The following is a 20,479-nucleotide window of genomic DNA, read 5'->3' on the forward strand; positions in this document are numbered from 1 at the left end:
GTCAGGGTACGAAGTGCAGGATGAATCAGGAATAGGGGGTGATGTCAAGGAACAGTGTGACTAAAGGAAAGGAACGAAATGCAGGATGAGTAAAAGGTTTTTAGGAGTCATGGTTAGAATGTTTGGCTGAGGATGAATCTTATAGTGTTTGTGTTACGATTAGTGGCGTTGGTTATCCAACATGTGTCTGGGGCAGGGATCGTCTGTTGTCAGCCCCACTGGACGAGTCTGACAGACGATTTCGAGACGAAACGCCTTTTTCTCCCCTCTCCTACACTTACAAATTACGAGTAGAAAAGAAGTTTGATATTGTGGCCATATTGTTGATGTTATTATACTAATGATAAAATGTTTCAAACGCGCATAAGATTCCATAAGATTGCTTTGAAAGCAGTTTAGGTTACATTAAAATTGAATCTACAATGTTACAAAAAAAAATACAGATACTTATTTCGATTTCAGTACTCTAATGTTTTCGATTTTCATTCATTTCGGTACTATAACGGTTTCGGTATAACTTTGTTGGCATTATAATGGTTTTAAGTTCCCGGATCTAACAGGAAGAGTTTTGTTTTGAAATCGCTGGAAGGATTTGAACGTAAGGACGAGCGATAACGTGACGCGAAGAATCAGTCGAAGGCGAGATCGCATGGAGGAAGAACGCTGTGTTTACAGTTTAGTGTTTACAGTTCACAGACTTACAGACTGGTTTCCAGTTGTTGTTGAAACGATCGTGGTACATACGTCGAGCGTTATCCATTGCTTTCCCAACCATAGGACTTCCCGTTGCTCCCTGCGGTGTAACGCGAGCTTTCCATTCTTGCGCGATAATCTCTCTGTCGAGCCTTCCGCTTCCCGTTACACCGAATTTCTCTATGGGATTCTGCGGTATTCACCGGTAGGCATTACTGACGTTCGTCGACGCGCCTTCCAGCAATTATCGCGCATGAAATGTAATCCTCTCGTACTCGGTGAACAGGAAACGACTTATTGCCGAACATGTAATATTATTTTCTGCGATCTTATTTTATTTGCTTATTTAAATTGGATATCTATATCCAGCGTTTTATATTTAAAAATGCTAGGTGCTTCGTCTCATGTTTCTCTAATTGATTTTAATAATTAACCAAAGAAGACGTTTATCGGATTCCAATTAAATATGTTATCAATGTTAAAAATAGAATTTTGTCTATATTTTATTCGGGTTAACACCTCTTCCTTAATTTCGAATGAAGTTCTTATCGATTTGATTGAAATGCTACGTAATTTACACTCACGTCTAGAGAATTGTGTTTCGTGTTTTCTGTTTAATGCGATTTGGTAACAACATTACCTACCGAGACCAATTGTAAATATGAAGGAGGCAAGTTTGAAGGAAGCAATTTGACATTCGTATAGGTACATGGAAGCATATACATTTATATATTTCATTTCCCTTCTGTGCAATGTCACGTGTTTATGGGAGAAGCAGTTAACCCGGGAAATTGGGGAAATTTATCCGCGCGTAATCGTGCTAAGAAGGCGTATTTGTCATCGACAATGGGTAGACCCGCTTAATAATAATTTAACTGTTCCAGTGGCTTGCTCGACGGTGACAGTGACTAAGTGTCAAGCGGCCCTGCATACTCTGCAAGCTTTCACTTTCTTCCGACCCACGTGCCTCTGCAGGGAACGCCACGTAGATCAGGAATGCAACAGCTTCCAGACCTTCCTCTTCGATCACCCTTGCATCGATGTCTTGAACAAGGGTAAGTTTCTTTCAATAAAAACCTGCATTTTATAGTAAGCGTTACAGACATGAAATATGGTTGCAAACACAAATTTAATTTCAAATTTACATTTAAACGAAAAAAGAAAAGAAATTATCATCAGCCTGAGTAACTTTTCCTTATAACTTAATCGTCGCTCATTGTTTATTAAAAAGTTATGAACCAAGAAAGACTTGTAAAAATCAATACGTGAAGAGTTGATAAAGAGCTCCGCCCTTCCTGCGGAAGGGCTCCACTCAAAAGATCTAACCTAACCTAACCCAAAGCCAATTTATTTCAAATCCGAAGTCGCAACGTCGTCGCAAAGCACATGCGGACAATGGAGCAACAATGGTGCGGGTGCAAATGGTTTTCGGTTAGGTTAGGTTAGATTTCTGCCCTACGGGAGAGCGGAACTCTTTATTAACTCTCCATTTATTTCCTCTTCCATTAATTATATTACTTGTTAGTGGATAGGTATAATGATTAAATAATTTCTATACTGAACAATATCAATATTTATTCACTTTCATTAATTATATTGTTTGTTAGGCGATATAATTTTGACATAATTGTAAAAAATTGATCTATTCTCTCAGAATAATTATAAATACGTTTAAACAAAATTCTGCTATGCAGTAGTCATAATGTCCTTCTCTGTCTCATTCATTTTCAGTACCGTAACACAATACGTTTCTACGTTTTGGACACTTAATTTCACACCGAATTACTAGTTTATCGCATAGATAATTTATTAATACTATACTATCTATACTATCTAAACTATAATATAACCTATACTATCTAAATTATAATATCTCAAATGTAAAAATTCGTGTAGATATATGATAACTCGACAAAAGTAACATAAAGATTGGCAGTAGTAAATAGATAAAAGCTATTAGTTAACGGTAATAGATATTGAGATGTTCTACAGGATGTCAACATACAAACTCACTATTCTTATATAGACGTTGTTCGAAAATTACAGGTACGACAGAAACTGGTATATTTCTCAAATTTTATTTCTTCATATCCTTTTAATAAGCAATGAGCGACGATTAAGTTATAAGTAAAAGTTACTCAGGGTGATGATCTTGACAACATATGTCAAAGTCAAGGTGATCGGAGGTGGGTACGTCAACGATTATATTAACACCATTTGAATACTTTGTAAATTCATGAAAAAGAAGTTTCACATGTTTTTGAATATAGAATAAAACTGAAATTCGGTGAATAGAAAATTGTCAGTCTCCTATGGCGAGATCGAATCGTCCGGCGACGCTTGGATAACAGCGAAAATCAATTAAGATCAATCTAGTCCGCTTGAAAAAGGGATCGAACTCAACACGCGTTAATCCTCTAACAAGCGTTTAATCGCGAGTGTAACCAGGGATTCAACTCGACCATCGCGACGCGTCGCCTCGCGTCGAGACGGTTTTTACCATTATCCTCGATCTCCATCGAGGAAGAACGCTCGAAAACTTTTAACGAGTCGCGAACACGCGTCCATCGCGCGACGTTTCCAATAATTCCAGAGGCCATTCGTTTCTTGTTTAACTTTAACTTCCGACTGGCATTACACGCTCACTCGAGACGAAAGCCGCCAACTGAGAGCAGTGTTCGTTCGAGCATCCTCGAACGGAATCCGTTCGTCTTTACCTCGGAAATCGTTGCCGATATTTGCTCTTCGCGTTCTCAACGAAGATTATCCAAAAGTCCTCTCGATCATCATCGAACTTGTACTTCAGTGTTTTTCACCGCGTTTCCTTTTGGGATTGTGTTCTTCGGCATCGGTCGATCAACATCCGGAAATCTATTTTCTGTTTCAATCTCGAAACAGGAGTATTTTTCATTTTTGTTCGATTGTTTTGAGTCAAACAAATTGAAAATGTTTTTTGTTTGTGTTTTTTATTTTTTTTTTTTTTCATTTTGGGTTTACTTTTTGCCGAGCGGATGTTTAATTGTTTCATTTTTAAATCATCGTTCAATTTTTGGAAACGTTAGTAAATGGAAGCTGCGGCTTTGATTTTTTTATGGTCCGTCGACAAGTACTTGAATAAATAAACTAATTGTAATGTAAACTCATGTATGACTATACATGATAACCAGAAATTCTCAACAGGAATAATCAGTTATATTCTATATTCTCTAAACAGTGTGCTAAATTGTAATAGCAATAATCATCGCAGTGAATTTCTCTGATTGAAATCCATAATAGAACATTACAGGAGTTTCACTCTATGCCATTGTTTGCTGTAACTGACAATAAGCCATTTTGTATTCAAAATATTAATGAAACGTTTATGTGGCCATTTTGATTAAATGATATATTCTAAGTACCATTTGTACGTAAAATGTACGTAAATAATTCTGGAATTAATTGAACGAACAAACGAAAGAAAGAAATGAAAGAACGGAAAGAAACTTGTGGCGAAAATCAAAAGTGACGAAAGCTAAACTCGAGGGGTTAATTGTTAAGACATTAAAAGCTCGGAACCGATTTCTTCTTTCTTTTTCCGATCTTTTTATGGCTCAACGAAAGCTTCAAAGCCCCCTGCGTTGCATAAGCTGCAACGCGTTGCTTTCAGTGTATCCTGAAAGTGACGTTGACTTCGAGAGGAGGGAATCTTTGGCGTGTTGAAGAAGAGAGAAGAGAGGAAGGCAAGCGCGCGTGCCTTTGCCAGGCCTTCTTTCTCCTTCGTTCTTTTCCCTTTTCTTCTTTTTCCACCTTTCTCTAGCTCGCCGTCGGTTTTCCCTTTCCTTCGTTTCCTTTTTTCGAAGCGTGGGGGCGAATTTAATCTCATTAAGTGCCGAACCTTCCTGCTTCTCGTACCAGCTATGCCGGACTTTTCATTATCTACGTTACCTTCCCGTATGACCAGCTTTCAAACCGATCATACGGCCTATGCATGTACCTGGATAAATGTAATTAAACTTTTGGCCAAATTCGTCTAATTGCCGCACTCATTACTCTTTAAATTATTCATATACATTAATCCCCTTTTATTACTCTCTTTCGTTCCTTTTCATTTTCGAGCCGCTACGTCGTCTTTCACAAGGGATATTATAAACGTAAAAAATCACGGATCCATAGGTTACAATTAGAGAAATTTTGACGAACGTAATAGGTATTTGTAAAATGAAAGGTTCGTTGAACGCGGTCTAATTGCTCGATTTTTTTCTCATCCTGAAATTATGTTTCAAATGAGGTTCGCGAATGGTGAAATCCCGGAAGGTAAGCTTAATTTATTTTCTCCCTTAATTGCTTCTTTCTCAAGACACTTCTGTTTTCCTTACGAAATTAAAATTTTAATTTCCCGCGAACGCGGTGCCACCCCGCGCCGACTCTCGATCTGCAACGTTTCGCTGTGACCCACTTTCGTTTCACCTTTACAACGAATTCTTCGATAAATAATTTTTCCTCCTTGTCAAACATAGTCAATTTTTAAAACGTCGTCTCACGTTTTGTCAACGTTATTGGATTCTGCCATCAATATTTAAAGACATTAGAAACAACGTTTCCAATTTTAAGCGATAAACGCTTTGAATTCTTAAAAAGCAACTACTTAAGGCGACGCGATGTTTAAAAAAACAGTAGAGACCAGTTTATATCGGGAAATCAATTGTTGGAGGTTTACAATTAGAGAAAATTTAATTGGGGTAATAGTTAATTGCAAAGCAAAAATTAGAGCTTTATTTCACCGAAATTTGTACAAATTCGACGTATGCTGTGAATGACACATCCAATGGTGTTAATCGTGCGGGAAAGTATTATCTAGGGGTTTGTCGAAGATAACAACGAGTGTATCAAGGGTAGACGCAACAGAAGAAAATTTGATCGAAGCGGCACTCGTTCAGGGCATTTTCTTTCGATGAAAAGGGGGGTGGGTCTCGTGAAAGAAACAAAGGGATCGCGATATCTTTGACTGCGGCTCTCTTATATAACCTCCGCGCCATTGCGGCTTCTCCTACGATCTCCATTGTTCATTTTCCCGAGGGTTCGCTCGTCCGGGCCGTCGAGCCTTTTGAGCATTTTCGAACGATTCGCGGATAATTCCCAATGCGCTTCTTTTCACCCACGTCCGCTGTTCAACTCGCGTACCTCTTTTTTTCATCTCTTTCTTTCTTTCTTCCTTTCTGTCTTTCCACTCCCATCCTCGTCGCTTTTTCTCTTTCCGTCTTCGTTCTTACCAATGCTAAAAGAATGGGCTTTCCTCTTGCCTGTCGATTCCGCCAGAGAAACTCTCTCTGCTTTATTTTTTATCTCGCCTACGTTCCTTTTCTTTTTTACACCCCCATTATCCGCGCCACATCGAACCGCTTTTGTTTACATATTTTCTCGTGCCAGCTTTCCGACCGGTCGGTACTCTTTCTTCTTTTTCTATAATTTATGAAATAGAGTGTACAGCCACTGGAAGTCGATTTTCTTTCTCCTTTCTTATTTCCTTTCCTCGTTTATCTATCTTTTTCCACCGATCGTCCCGTCGTTAAATGAATTAGTCCGCCCTTTTAATTGCGATCGCTTTTATTATCGGAGAATTTGTGAGTGTAGAAAAGCGGCGAGGTCTTTGAAATTATTCACGGGAAATTTCCCAATCCTCTTTTCCTTTATCCGCGAAAAAAATCCCCTTTCACCCTCCCTCCTAGCACACCCCCGACCTACCTACCCACCTCAGCTATTCCTTTCTTTCGTTTGATAAAAGAATACCTTTATTATTTTCTGGTTTGTCTTTTTGTTTGAAACCGGCGCCATCCGTGCCGACGACTTCTTATTGTTTTATTTCCATCGGTCCCAGACAGACGCGTCTTTTCGTTATTTTGTACGACTTCGGCCGAGACTGGCAATTATTTTTCCACGCTTTCAAACGACCGAGCAACAACGAAAGGGATTTTTATACGAGCAATATTTTTAATTGACCTGCCATCAGCTCTTCGTTGTCTACTGAACGGATAGATGAATTTACCTGATGCTCTTTGTTTCTGACAGACGATAAAATGGTATTGAATTTGCAACGTTTTTTCAGTTATTTCTTTCGTTATGGTATGATTGTCGGCTGGACTTCCGAAAAAGGGTTACCTCTGATTTTTTTGAAATTGCGGATACTCACGTATTTCGACGCGCTGATTACAAAAATGATAGTGAAAATTGGTGCAAATTTGATTTTCATGGTGAAAACTATAAAAAACTTGAGAAATACTAAGAATTTTAAAAAACATTTTAAGTAAAAATTGTAGATCTCATCGAAATACATATTTTATGTTCTATCTATTTTTCTTCTACGATTGATAGTTTTTGAGAAAATCATTGATGAAGTATAATGTCTCACGCCCCACCGCTTGACTGTAGGGTAGGCTCTCTCTATTACACTAAATAATAACTATAATATAATATATAATACTTTACAAAAAAAATGTATTTTTTGTTTAAAACTTTTTTCTCTAAAATCAATATTTTTGGAGATATACAATAAAAACGTTTCAGACTTTGAAGGGGGGTAGAAGGCTAACGAGGCCTTATCGCCAAAAATCCTCTTAGAGATTTTATTCTCTAATCAGGTATAAGTTTTGGTTAAAATTTCATTTCAAATTGGGGGTAACCCTTTTTCGGAAGTCAATCCTGTTTGTCTATTACAATTGTTGATGTTTTGTGTTTTTCATCGTCAGATTCCATTTATTTCCTTGCAGGCTATATTTTTAAGTAAAATTTCTCCACGATATCGCGTCGCGTGTCGTTAATGTTGTCGCGATTTCTTTTCCAGATAAGGACCCGTATTCCATCGACACTCTGCCTACATGCAATCATGCGCTGAGCGTCTGTTTACGAGGCAAACCGTGCAGCCAGATTTTCGACGACTTCAAAAGTAACTGCAAATCGCGAGAGGGCAAGTGCAGGATGGAGAGCCGGTGAGTGGAAAACGTTTGCATCATTACCATAGTTTATTTCAAGTTTCGTCGATCGGGTACGGTTCGGCTGTGAGTAGATTCACGGTTTTCATCCGGAGACGAGCGTGAGCCCGGAAGTCAATATTTACGTCTGCCTCTTTTCGCGAAAAAATTTTACCCACCGAAGGTTCCCTCTGCCTTTCCTATTCATAATTCAAGTTACAGGAAGCGCGGAACGTTCCTTTTCAGTGTCAATCAAAGATGTAAATCTCTTTTGCCGCGTGTTGAATTTCCTTCTTACGGTTCCATACGTGTGCATGTGTGCGCGTTCCATCGCCATTCAGGCTTCTTCGAACAGGCTCGGCTAACTTGCCTTTTTCAATGTCACTCGGCTACGTCAGTTCTTTCGTTAAACTTAATGCTTTCAGCGTAGGGTGAAAAGCGAACGATACTTTTTTTTTTTCTTCGCTTCCCTCCCCTGTTACATCAGCCGGGGTAGTTCGGGTTTCGATACGTTGGGAAATTTTCCAGAGGGACAGGAGAGATTTCCGAGGAGGAAAAATCCAGTTTCATGGAGAAGGAAATCTCGCGGATACTTTGTTACAAAGGTTTCTGTAACGGTAACCCGATTCCCTTAAGTTATCACTTACGTGTTTCACTATGAAAGTCGCAAAGCTTTTCTGTTAAAGCATAAAGCAAGGAAAAAAGTTTGCAAATTCCGTCTCTGATATTATCACCGCGATCTTTCAAAAATCTAACAATAGGTATTATGATGTTGAAGAGCACAAAGCTTTCAAGTATACCCCTTCTTCGGTATAAGCTGTGAAATTTTACCAATTTTACCACTTTAACAGGATTTAAAAGGCGAAAAGGCATAGAACAACTTTTACATCTTTCTTTTACTAGCTTTCTACCTTTCGTATCGTCGTAAATCCATTAACGAGCACGTCTACGCACTTTTAATTACAGAAGCTACTCGCGTGTCGAAACTTTACGAGCCTTTCCTCCTGAGTAATTGCCTCGTATCTTTCTTGCCATTTTCATCCCTTTACGTTCCGGTCTACCCCTTCTCTATGATATGATTATCGTCATTACGAAGTATCCTGTTAACCCAGTAAAAAGCGAGACTGCGCGTTCCGCGAGAAGTTTGCGAGAGGGAGAAAAAAGAAAGAAGGACGGTAGGTGCTCTTCGTGGAACGGAGTCGAAATGATTTCCAAGTATGATGCATCGCTGTCCCGGATCGTCGCTAAAATGAGACGCGTTTCGTTGAAAAGGCAGGCTCGGAACGATTTCCAAGTAGAATGTGCATAGGTGCCGTGATCGTCGGCCGTTAGTCCCGTGTTTTCTTTGCCATCGAGCGAAGCTCGTTCGAAGAAAACGATGTTTGGAGAAAGGACGCAAATGGCAGTGTAACGCGCTCGTTAAAGGACGGTAAAACGTACGCGAAATCGTCAACATCCAGCGCATACGCTTCGAGTCTTTTCGCCAAGTGCGGCCAACAACCGATCTACGCGGACCTTGTTTATTGTGCATGAAATTATGCGTAAAATATCAAATGCCATTTGGAACTTTGTACTTACAAAGTTCGATTATTTCATCATTTTGCTGTTAAAACAATTTTTGCCTGGATATACAGGGTGTCTCAGTATCTACATGATCTTCTGCATGAAAAAACAAATCGAAAATAACGAAACAAATTTTTTCACTTGAGGCTTCGTTCTCGAGAAAATTAATTTTGAATTAGATGAATGGATCTCGATAGAAGTCACATGTCACTTATAAGTAGTACTAATGTCATTAGTATCAACATAATGTGCTATATTACTTATTTCTACCTATGGATTTAGAGTGGATTTAAATGAAAATAAAACATGTAATTTAGTTATTATCTTACTTTATTAATGGAAAAATTGTTGGAAATGCTGTCCATTGTGCTACTAATTGTGATACTAATGATATTAGTACTACTTATAAGTGACATATGACTTCTATCGAGATCCATCTATCTAAACCAATATTTCCCAACTTTTTTTATGCCATGCCCCACTTAAGCCTTTCTAAAATTCTTATCTCCCCTATGTAACGTAAACATAATTTTTAATATTCAAAAATTGAATTGTTCTCCGAAGAAACTTAAATGATAGGTTTCCCAAACAAATCACTAGAAAATTGTTGAGGAAACACATTTTAAAAACATATAATGAAGAACCAAAATTCAAGTAGGAAATAATTTTAATGAAAGATTTTTCTATATTATTTTAATTATTAGCAATTACGGACGTTTACCCAGCTCGAGTAGCGACTGAGAGTCGCCATACGGTTAACTTAAACTCTGGACGAGTCCATTTTTATAATTGCCCCCTTAACAATCAAATTGTCCCCATGTAAACCATAGTTAAGTGTACGCATACTCGCTGAATATTCAAAACTGATTTTCTCGAGAACGAAGCCTCAAATGAAAAAATTTTTTTCTTTGTTTTCGATTTGTTTTTTCATGTAGAATCCCCAACTCCTCGGTTGTACTACCGATGCTGGGACACCCAGTATAGACAGATCTCATAGCAATTTCCTCGAAGAAATGTTGCAGTCCTCCATCGTTTATAACTGACACGCGTTTTCTGGTACCTTTCTAAAGTATGCGAGAACTTGTTCTCCGTCGAAGGACTTTCCACTCGAAATGGATAAAACTGGAACGTGAAAAACGTTACGACACGATTCGGATAGCATCCAAGTTGAACGAGCAGTTAAACTTTCCAGCGAAATTAATTAGACGTTTACTCGGCTCGCTGACTGTCCGGGAAAGTTACGAAGTTGTTAATAAAACATGGAAAATCCACTCGTAATAATAACTCGGTGATTTGTAGCGAAATAAACTGCATTTAAATCGTGATTAAATCGTGGATGGAACGAGGTGGAGGGGATAAGAATATTTTGAAATTGAAATTGGAATTGAAATTGTAGCGAAGCGAATTCGATTTTGCTGAATATTTCGTTTCAATATATATGTATTTAATTATATTTATCTTTCGAACGTTTATTTAGCAATTTTATCCGAGTTCCTTCGATTCGAATGGAAAGGATAAATGTTATCTACGAAATAGAAAGGTTTTTCCGAAAGTTTTTAACAAGACAACGACTCGATTCGTCGTTGTCGGTGATAAAAGAGGAAAACCGGTGTCGGGATGAAAGGAAAAAAGAACGCTTTTCAAGTATTCTTGCAGTACGAACGTCGATGTATGTAATTGATGCGATGGGATTTTATTTGTCACAGTTAGGAAACTTCTTTTTTAATTTCATTTCTTCTTTCGGTGCAGTACACGGGCTCTCATTCGTCACTGCCTTAAATCTCTTTTAAAACAGAAATTGCAATTGAACTGATCAATTTTATTTGTGTCGTTCAAGGATAGCTTGAAACTTTTTTAAATACAATATGTATATCGCAAGGATGAAAAGCTGTCTCTATTAAACGTGTATCATCCAGTCGATAAGTTTGAATTGTTTTAATTGAGTCGCCAACTGTAGCAAGAAGGTGCCATCCTCTTCTTCTTCCATCGTTTCAGTTTCCATCCGGTGCGGTGTTCGGAAAAGTTCGATAGCTATATCGTTCGAACTTGGTTCGATCGTTTAGGGCTGTTTCTGGCAACTTTGATATAGAGTGTTCCATCTCCCTTCTTCTCTCGGAACGGATTAAACGGTGAGATACGAACAGGCTTAGGATTCCTGGATATCGTACCGATCGAAGGAGTCGCTGTATTATTGTAAAAGCTTCGAGACGGAATTCGCCGTGTTATCTGCTTCACTTTAGCCGTTTTACTCGGATCTAGGATCACAGATTAAGAGAAAATTGGAACAAGACTGAAGGACGTTGAGAATCGGGATACGCTACCGGGTAGGTTTACTTTTATGGAAACGGGACGTTGGATTGAATTTCAATGTTATTACGAAACGGTACGAAGGGTGAACGTCGATACGAGAGACGGGCAGAGAGAATCTCTGGAAAACTTTTACGGATTTCTTTTGAATTTAGAAATATACACGTGACGGGACTAGCGAGATCTTGTTATTATTTCATGGTGTCACTGGCCAGGTAGGATGGAATAGAATATTCGACGATTTGGTTGCAGACGTCGGATAAATCGTCGACTTTCTTCACTTGTTACATTATATACCTATAGAGTAAGCAAGCCAGTAGATGGGCGATTGTAGATTAATTGATAATTATAAGAAAGCTAGATTTTTAATCTATGTAATTTTTTTTATTTTATAGAAAACACATTTATTGTTTCAGAAAAGTAACACTTTTTATGAAAATTTATTTTGTACGTGAAAAATATTTTTTAAACTTGTGTTTAAACGTGAAAAAACAGCGTGTTTAGGTGTACTGCAAAAAGATATATACTGTACGATTGTATTATTAATATTAGAAAGATTCTAACCGTATAAGCATAGTGAATCGGCCCCAGGAACAATTTCGGTTCATATTTATATTACATAATGCTTTTTGCCTAAAGAACAACTGTGAGCAATTTTAATCCCCTATCCCCTGCTAAGGGAGATGTAAGGGTAACAATCCTGAGCTTCACTATTTTTTTTTCTCGGAAACCGTTTAAGATATTTGAATACACTGAAATGCAAATAGTAGGTACTCATTAGCTGTACTCCACATACGTTTTTCAAAATTTTGATTTGATAACTCATACAGTTTTGAGGGTGATTTTTATAAACAACCTCTTGAGTAACACCCACAAAAAAAATTAGTAATAATCCTTTACTACTTAACTGTTATCTATGTCAGATTGGTGCAACATGATTAAAAAAAAAAATAAAAGCAATATAACGCCTCTTCAAAAGGTAAAGGCAGGCCGAACCCTGCACCGTCTCACCACGATTTTCATACCAGAAACAACTCACAGAAAAATATGAACTTTGCTTTCTTTCAACTGTGTTCAGATATCGTAAACAGTTTCCGAGAAAAAAAGTAGTAAAGTTTAGGGTTGTTACCCTCATATCTTCCTTACCAGGGGGTAGGGGGTTAAAATTGCTCACAGTTGTTCTTCAGATCGATCGAAACTGTTGATGGGGTCGATTCATCATGCTTATACGGCTAGACTCTTTATAAATAAACATGTAAATTTGCCCTATCATCTATCCACTGGTAATACAGGCTATGAGTATAATTTTCATCATTTTATATTTGAATAAATTGATTTTTTTACATGCAATTAATTTTTTCTTTAAATCTATACATTTTTATGTACAAAGCTTTTCATTTTTTTTTTCCTAAATATTTCTAAAAAACAACTTGATGTAAACTTTGGAATCAACTAAATTGTCCATCTACTGTCCTCTCTACCCTACGTATAATAGTTTAACTACGAATGTCGGATAAATCATTGACTCGTTTCACTTGCAACAGTTGAATCGGATCACTTGCAATTGCCTAACTATAGGAATCACGTAAAAATCCTGTCTGGTCCGAGACTGAACGGTTAATCCTTGACTTTGAAACGTATTTCTCAGTTTCTGAACAATCAGGGTAATCCCATCCAGAATAAACTTCAGAAATCTGATCCCGTCTGTTAGCATTTTATAAAGCCATTCGCAATCTCGAAAGCTCGTTTTTCTTTCTGTTAGGCGGTCGGTCTCGTTAAAAAAGAGAAAGAAAGAGAAAATAAGAAAAAAAAAAACCGGCAAATTCCAGGTCCGTTTTCCGGGATTCGCAGAAATACGGAGCGCGAAAGGTTCGAGAAGCGCGGCCAAGCCACAATTAATGATCCCGTTAATTTAATTAATGCGTACCATAAAGGCCACAGCTCGTTACGCTTGGCTAGAAGTAGACTTTCAGCGTTCCGCAAGAAAACAGTATAAAAATACTCGTTAAAGGCGACAAGAATACGTCCGTGAAATACGCCCGTATAGTTGTTCCTCAAGGGAATTAAATCGTCCTTTTAATTGAGAATTGAAATTGAAATTGAAACATTCTCTAACGACCGTATTTTAGCTGGTCGGAAAGGTACGAGCCCAATGTACCTATTCTGGAAAATTGTAATGTATACAAACGTTTTTGAATGGATGACAAACTAACAGCACTTAAATAGAATGGAGGGAATTAATACTAATTATAGAACAATCAGTAGGGTCGAGGTATCTAGGCAGACAAACTTGCTAGCCTTAATTATACATTTCCATGTTTCCGGAAACTTTCGATCCCACGAGCTTAGACAGACGTTGATTTGAACTTTTCCCTGGAACAGTTACTCTGACACAGACGTCATTTCTAGGAACGGGTATTGCAGTAATTTTTCACTGAAAGGTTAGGGAAATTTGAAATTAGAAGAAACGTTAACAATCAGCGGAAACTTTGCAACAATATTCGTTGATGCAATTTATTTTATCCGTGCTCGTCTAATTTCCCCTCAGAATGGGATCAAATTTGATCGTGAAATAAGAAAAATAAATGAAGAAACGGGATGATAAAACGGATATGCCGTACGTACGGTGGAGGAGGTCCGAATACACGAGAGTAAATAAATTCTCGTATGACGTTTTATTAGAAAGGAGCGAACGGAAGAAGCAGTCGACGGGTTGGAATTTCTTCTTTTTTTTTTTCATCTTCCCTCCACACTTCCTCCCGTTGGCTGAAGATATTCATTTTTCAAGCAGCAGTGCACCATCTTTTCTCTGAAGTGGATCGTTTCCACGAGAGGACGGACAGAAGAATGCGCTTTCTAAAAAAGCTACCACTTCCAGCTCCTTTCGTCTGTCTTGACGAAGACAAACCAGCCTTCCATAGTGGCGCGATCCGAGCGTGGAATAACCAGCCCCGAAAGTGAGAAAAGAAAGAGAAACGAAAGATAACCACTTATCTTCGGCACGCCCGAGGCGGTAACAACAGTAGGTGCTAATGAAAACGTACCTCGAACGTGGCAGCTAATGCCCTGCACCGAGATGAAGACGTGTCTTTTTTCTGACGGGACTGTCCGGTTGCACCGTCTTCAGGGTATTTCGGTCAGATTTTCGGGAGGAAATATGTATTGCGGTGGATGAGTTGCTCGAGAAAATTCTTCGTTGCTTCGTCTATCCTCTGAAATTTTTTCGAACGCTCAGTTGATTAATTAATTTTCATTCATACTTATTCTTGGTAGTTAAAACGACGATCATCATCGAGCTTTCCTACGCTCATTCTTAATGAAACACAGCGCCTTGTAATTAGAGGTGTGCGAGTACTCGGTTTATTCGAGTACTCGAATTTCGAGTCAAACAATGATCGATCGGTCGAGCCGAGTCGAGCGCTTGAATTTGTCGAGCTACTCGAAATCGACGAACTGTTTGAAACAAAAGCGAGTTACTCGAATATTTGAGCCGTCGTAAAACTTCGATTTACTTGACGATGAATTTTCAGCTGGAATATTCGAGTAGCTCGCATTTGTTTGAAACAGTTCGTCGATTTCGAGTAATTCGGCAAATTCAAGTGGACTCGGCTCGAACAATCGAAGCGAGTTCAGCTCGGCTTGTAAATTACGAGTACTCCCGCACCTCTACTTGTAATTCTGTTGGACAATATTTACGCGAAAAATGATGCGAAATTTTTTATTAGCTAACCAAATAGAAGAGGTAGTCGTCGATTGGTAGTCACGTTGAGTACACTTCTTGCGTTCCCGCGTTCCCTAGTTGTCAGCAAAAAATAAGCGCGCAAAGAGACTGAGCGAGGGAAGTAGCGAGTCGGTGTGCAACGATGCTGGCTGTTGACATTTAATTTAAATCAAGTCCAAAAGGCAAACTTTCCTACCATCGCGATGCATCGCATCGATCCGAGGTAAGTAGTTATAAGAGTAGAGGACAAGCAAGCGGTTAGGTGTCTGTTAAAGTTTTTTCCTCCTGCTCGCTCAATTTCGTGTATCAGGAATAATTAGAATGGGTAAACGAAATTGCTAAGTAGAAGCGATCGAAGAAAATCAATTTGTCGGGAAAAATGTAATCGACGAAAGCGCAATTAATCGGCGCGGCGGGTTTTTAAATGAAATTTGCACCCGCACCGATTCCATCGTGGATCGAGGAAAAAAAACAGAATTACGAGCGTTGATGGAGGAAGAAAATACGATGGATAAACAGAAATACAGCGGTGATACACTGCGTACTTCGCATCGAAAATATTCACGCGGCGAAATGGCCGAGTTGTGTAGTACGTTAATTAGCACCGCCACGAACGTCCCAAGGGACAGCAGGGAGAGAGAAGATAATTACGGACGTGTCGACGATACTGTCGGTCCCTGACGAAGGAGTTGACGTTTGAAAACGAATGGATTCCATCGACCGCTACTCGGGGCTGCTACTCTGCTATCGAGTTATCCTCGAACGTTCGAAACGATCGCGTCCTGACAAATGTTCGCCTGGCTCTTTCGACGCTTCATTCGATGCTTCATTCGACGCGACGTGTTTGATAAACTGTTTTAATAAAACATTAAAGTTTTTGCGAAGTTACTAGCAATTTGTCTGTTGATAACTACGATGTTTCAAGAAAGAAGAAGAAAAAGAAGTGGAAAAACGAGGAAGCGAAGGAAGAATCCGATTACAGAGTATTATATTTATATCCCAAGAATACGGTGGTATCGTGGAAAATTATATACAAGCGTAACGAGGGTTGAATTCCAAATATTTCCATATCTCCATTACCCTGTCACGCTATCGCTTCACAGAAATTATTCCCGCCATTATCTCTCCACTTATCTTTTCAACATCCTTCCGGTCGCGGGTTTGCCACGATCCAATCGTATTTAAGCCGAAACGAATCTCCATAAAGTTTTCGCGAAAAAATTGTTCGCATCTCGGCGCCGATTCGTCGGGACAATTATTCAGCGCAACCGAACGACCGAAAGACTATTAACATAGCCCGTCGTTTTCTGTTCCGCCGATTTCGATAATCGCACGAAAGACCCTGACGTGGCGGAGCAGCGTCCACGAATATTGAAATCCAGAAATACGAGAAATAGGGAACAGTCACGAAACGAGTTTAACGAGGCTGAGCTAAATGTCACCGCTGGAAAGGAGGTTCGAGTCAATAAAAAATTTAATTCATGAACAGAAAGAAACGGTAGAAATTTAGATAGGTGTGCCGGATTATCCACTTATCGAGTTGAATTACAACGGACTCGTAACACGCGAAAAGAAACTTTTAAAATACCAGGAAAAATTCGCAAATAGTTGTATAGCGATCAATAAATAATCACTGGCTGAACACAGGGTGTAATATCACTATCATCTTACTTTTGTAAGGGAGCAAGTGGAAAATTTAAATTGGAAAATGGAACGATCGTATCCCGTATAATTATAAACGTAACACGCCATATTACACATAGCCATTTTCATTAAAATAGATCAACGTGTTAATCGAAATTTAAGCATTCGAATGCTTTTATCAACTACTGTATTTATATGATAACACCGAAGTGTGAAAAGAATAATGAAGAAATCCCAAGTCTAGTCTCGGTTCTTCTTAACCTTCTTCTCGAGCGGAAACGAATCGAGCTTATTTATAAAAAGAGAAAGAAACAAAGACAGGAGACAAGGACGCAGAAATCGAAGTGTTCGATGAACGGCTAACGAGGTCCATCTTCACCGGAAATGACGATGTACCGTCTCTCTTTCGTTCCGCCAGTTGAACCGGTGTGAAATTCCTGGTGAATATCCCCTCCCGTTCAGCTTGATAACCGAAGGATCTTCTTCGGAGAAAAGAAACCTCGAACCCGGATCAAAATAATTTTTGAGAGGGTTGAATCGTTGTCGTCTTCGATTTTTATCATTGCGTGCATTTACATACTCGTATTGGGAGATGAATAGAAATAAAAGGTTGGCAGGCGTACAAGGAGGACAGGATAAAAGGGTAAATCGAATCTCTCATTCCACGTGTGAAACTTCAAAGGATATAATGTGTGTACATAGATGCGCCTTGGAATTGCATACTGCGATATTTTCTGGGAGATATCGTCGCGCTTCTACGATTCCTTAGACTTTAGACAATAACCGCGTGAGATATATGTGGGATAGGAGAAGAGAATACTTAGACTTTGAATGAAACGCGGCATGTATAGGGTGGCCCAAAAGGAGCTTCAGTTTTTATTTCAGCGCCATCTTTTTATTTTTATAGATATTCAAATTGTAGGATGCCGGCGAAAAAATTATGGCGTTTCGTTTTGGGAACCGTCCACTAGAACTCGTCAGTGTTCTCTGTATTCTCAGATCTTATATACTATATACAGGGTGTTCGACAACAGGTGGGAGATTTTTTAAGGGAAAATCAAGAATGAAGAAATAGAGTTCGCGGCTTTTCCAGTAATTAACGTTTAAAAATTCGAGTAAAAAGCGCCTAAAACCTGCAACCTGCCTAACACCGACGACTGAACGTCAGGTCATCAGGGGTGGGTACAGTCATAACCAAGATCATTGAATATTAGAAATTTACCTCGTACTATTGTTTCTCGGTACTGCAGCATTCGGCTTTCTCTTCTTGGTTATGATTGTACCTACCCCTGCTAACCTGATATTCAGTCGTCGGTGCTGGGCAGGTTGCAGGTTTTAGGCGCTTTTACTGGAATTTTTAAACTTTAATTAATGGAAAACAAAGCCACAAACGCTATTTCGTCATTCTTGATTTTCGTCTTATTTTGATCCCTAGAATCATCCCTTAAAAAATCTTCCACCTGTTGTCGAACACCCTGTATATCACCAAGGCCCGTGATGGGGCACTTGCGAGAAAGGATGGAGTTACACGCGCGACACCTTGCGGCCATCACGGGAAAGAGGCCCAGGCGCTGGGGCGCCATGCTCCGCTTATAACCCTCACAAAATCATTACTTGATAAACAAGTAGACCAAAGCTGGACATTTTTTTTACACGTGTTTTTCAGTTTTAAAATGGCGACTGCTTTCTTGGCTAGAATTGCGAATGGTTTCTTTCTCTGGAAAGAAGGATAGAGGATATGAAGTAGGATTCTTTCTTAAAGATAAAGTGTATGAAGTGAAAATCAGATATGGAACACCTAAAAAAAATTCACTGAAGTCATCCAGTTGGAAACTGGACCACACGTGTTTTACTCACTTTTTAATGGTCAGTAGAGACAATGTTGTTTTCTGCCACTTATAGTGGTTACTGAGGGAAACCACTTTGAAAATCTCATTCATTAAATTTTTAACGCTTTTGAATAAAATGCAATTTATTTCAATTGAATATCTCTTGTAATTTTTTTAAATAATGAATTTTTCAAAACTAAAGCTCCTTTTAGCTCATTTTATGGAATGTATCTGTGGCAAGTACATAGGTACGTGTAAGTATTTAACACGTTCACAATATTGATGTCACGTATTTCTGAAAAATAGAGATTATCGACTATTTTCTCGCAGTGGTAACAAAAATTCCAAGTCCATCGTGGTGGCAGAAAGTTTTCGCAAATATTTCTTGTTGGAATTACAAGAGGTATTAGCTGGAAAGTAAAGGATCGATAGCGGTGTTAGCTGTTGCGGGGACAAAGATTTCGAAAGCGACCGATTTCAATAAATACTCGGAACAGCGATACTTATGGAAAGTTCGTGCTGTGTATGGAAATTTCGACGTCTGCCGTTTCTCGCGCCAATCCGGCTGTTTCGTATCTCGGTCGAGCAGAAGTCGGCTCGTGCTCGAATTGTATCGGGTTCGAACAAAGAGGAGGGGATAAGAAGACGAAGACGGCGACGAGGATGAAGAAGGGGAGGATGGAAGTGGAGAAGTGCCGGTGGCTAAAGCCGATTGAAACAATCGGCGATCAGTGTTCGGTGATCCCACTTGGAAATGGCGCAGGGTTGGAGACAAAATCGTCTTGACATCGAAACTCACCCTCAGCCTCAGCTTCAGCGTCGTCCTCGAACCCGTCATTCTGCTCGAACGATCCTGCTCGAGGCGTCGACCGACTAAAATCTCTCCCAACTGCTGCCTCTGTTTCGAATACACACGAATTCAACGTTTGTTTGTCCTCGTCCTCCTCCTCGTCGTCGTCGTCGTCGTCGTCGTCGTCGTCGTCGGGCTAGCATTTTTAACTTTGATTTGGTTCTTCGTTTAAATTTGCTCTCCGCGTCGAGTGTCTCGTCTACACCGGGTCTAAATGCGTTTAACGCCGATAGAAAATCCCACTTTTATCGAGTGGAGAAAATCGATGAACAGAGCGCGTTTAACGCTCGAAGATTCCGTAGACAGGATTTCGACACGGACAGAAGAGGCAAGCGGATTATCGATGGGGAATAAATATCGACGAATCGTAACTGAATGTTTTCAACTGGAACTTGAAATATTGGTTTTGCCCGAACGACGGAGAAAGGAAGTAATTAAGGTTGAACGTGGCTGGAAGATTACCGTTCCAGTTGGAAAATTGATAGATCGAGCTGTATCGTGCCTTGTCTCTAGCGACTGTGAACGAATTCTCCGAGACAAGCCCCCTGTACAGCGAAATTGTAAATCAAATTTGCCCGATTCCGAAGCTCGATAAACTATGAAACAGGTCTCGAGCTAACTGAATATTTGCGCGACGAGTGAATAATTTACGTGATAGGAAGAATAGGGGATTCGATGAATAATATTGCAATCGGTGAAACGTTTCACTGCACGGACGACGTGTGCACTTGAAAACTAATACGTTTGATAAACCACAGAGAGGGTGAATCCGAGTGGATAAACGCGTTATTGGAAAGCAATCGGTAGGATAACGTAATTGTTGAAGTGTATGAGTGATACATAAACAGAGAGGGATAGAGGGACCGAGGTTTGACGTAACGGCACGACCCTTCAGTAGGTTCTAGGAAAGCTGAAATCGTAATAAATA

The 20,479-nt window shown here is 39.3% G+C and overlaps 1 protein-coding gene across 3 annotated transcripts in view; it reads left to right on the plus strand.

Moving 5' to 3' along the window:
* Positions 1–20,479, plus strand: part of Gfrl (Glial cell line-derived neurotrophic family receptor-like) — a 263,362-nt gene that overhangs the window by 114,695 nt on the left and 128,188 nt on the right. For all 3 annotated transcript variants that reach the window (XM_034316842.2, XM_034316843.2, XM_034316844.2), the window contains exons 3-4: positions 1,578–1,748; positions 7,511–7,655. In XM_034316842.2, coding sequence (XP_034172733.2) covers positions 1,578–1,748; positions 7,511–7,655 — 316 coding nt within the window. The remainder of the gene's footprint in view (positions 1–1,577; positions 1,749–7,510; positions 7,656–20,479) is intronic.

The sequence above is a fragment of the Osmia lignaria genome, chromosome 16, assembly GCF_051020975.1.
Source record: "Osmia lignaria lignaria isolate PbOS001 chromosome 16, iyOsmLign1, whole genome shotgun sequence".
In the NCBI taxonomy this organism is placed as follows: Eukaryota; Metazoa; Arthropoda; class Insecta; order Hymenoptera; family Megachilidae; genus Osmia; species Osmia lignaria.